The 997-nt window shown below is 33.9% G+C and overlaps 1 protein-coding gene across 1 annotated transcript; it reads right to left on the bottom strand.

Moving 5' to 3' along the window:
• Positions 1-356: 356 nt before the first annotated feature.
• On the bottom strand, positions 357-882 carry LOC107735808 (plasma protease C1 inhibitor-like; the record flags this gene model as incomplete). Its single annotated transcript, XM_016547385.1, has 2 exons — positions 357-571; positions 654-882. Coding segments are annotated over 2 exons (429 nt in total), but the record flags the coding sequence as incomplete, so codon positions are not given.
• Positions 883-997: the final 115 nt, after the last annotated feature.

The following is a 997-nucleotide window of genomic DNA, read 5'->3' as shown; positions in this document are numbered from 1 at the left end:
TGTCAATACTTCTTGATCTACACCACACAAGTATCTAGTGAATATTATTCTGTTTCTTGCCAAATTTTTTTTAATTTTTTTTTTTTATCTTTGATATTTTTTCCCATAATAGAGCTTGATGAGAAGAAACTTGCCTCTGAACTATGTAAAAATATATTACATGGTCTCACTGATGACAGATCAAAGCACTTTTTTTAAATATAATTTTTAGATATGGTGAAAGGTGGCATGCAAATTAGCTGATAATCTGAAGAGACAAACAAACTATGTTTTATATTAATTTGCCTTATACACTAAACAAGGTAAATCTCTAATCTAATATAACGAAGTTCAGTATCTGGTTAATAATATCAATATCAAGTCAAATGGTCTCAAATGCAAATGGCACAGCTTCCTGACAATGACCTTTGTACATTAATTGCGACACTTACCTCAGCCTGTAATTTTTTGTTGTAGCCCATTTGAAAGTTGTACTTGGAGCTGTAGAGAGTTGGCACTTCTATGACCTCACCTGAAAACTTCATGAAGTTTTCCCGTTTATCTGAGGATTCAAAAACTGTCTTCCATTTACCTGTAAAAACAAAGAAACACAAACACAGTCAGTGTCATAAAAACTAAACAGGTACAGTATTCAGATATATAATGTCACTTACCATTAAAGTAGACAGCATTTAACAGAACAAATGAGGTGGCGGGATCCACATAATCAATTAACTCGGTGATTTTCTTGTTTGTATTCTGCGCCACCCATTGATTGATGAGTTCCATGTTTTGATTGCTGTCATTGGTCAGCTTCTCTGGCACGGCATCATAGAACTCCAGTGATTGGTTGACAAAAAATTCTCCCAACTGTTGCTCTATGTGGAAACGAAACTCTTTAGGCTATGGATGTGACTGCACTATTAAATTAGGCAGAATCAAAATGAAGTCCAGAATAATTGATTCTGATGTAATTACAGCAATGCTGTTATTTTGACAGCATATATCCTTGTGAAAA

The sequence above is a fragment of the Sinocyclocheilus rhinocerous genome, unplaced genomic scaffold, assembly GCF_001515625.1.
Source record: "Sinocyclocheilus rhinocerous isolate Xijiao unplaced genomic scaffold, SAMN03320098_v1.1 C36310641, whole genome shotgun sequence".
NCBI lineage: Eukaryota > Metazoa > Chordata > Actinopteri > Cypriniformes > Cyprinidae > Sinocyclocheilus > Sinocyclocheilus rhinocerous.
Note: the sequence above shows the minus strand (reverse complement) of the source record. Positions and strands in the feature narration are given on the sequence as shown.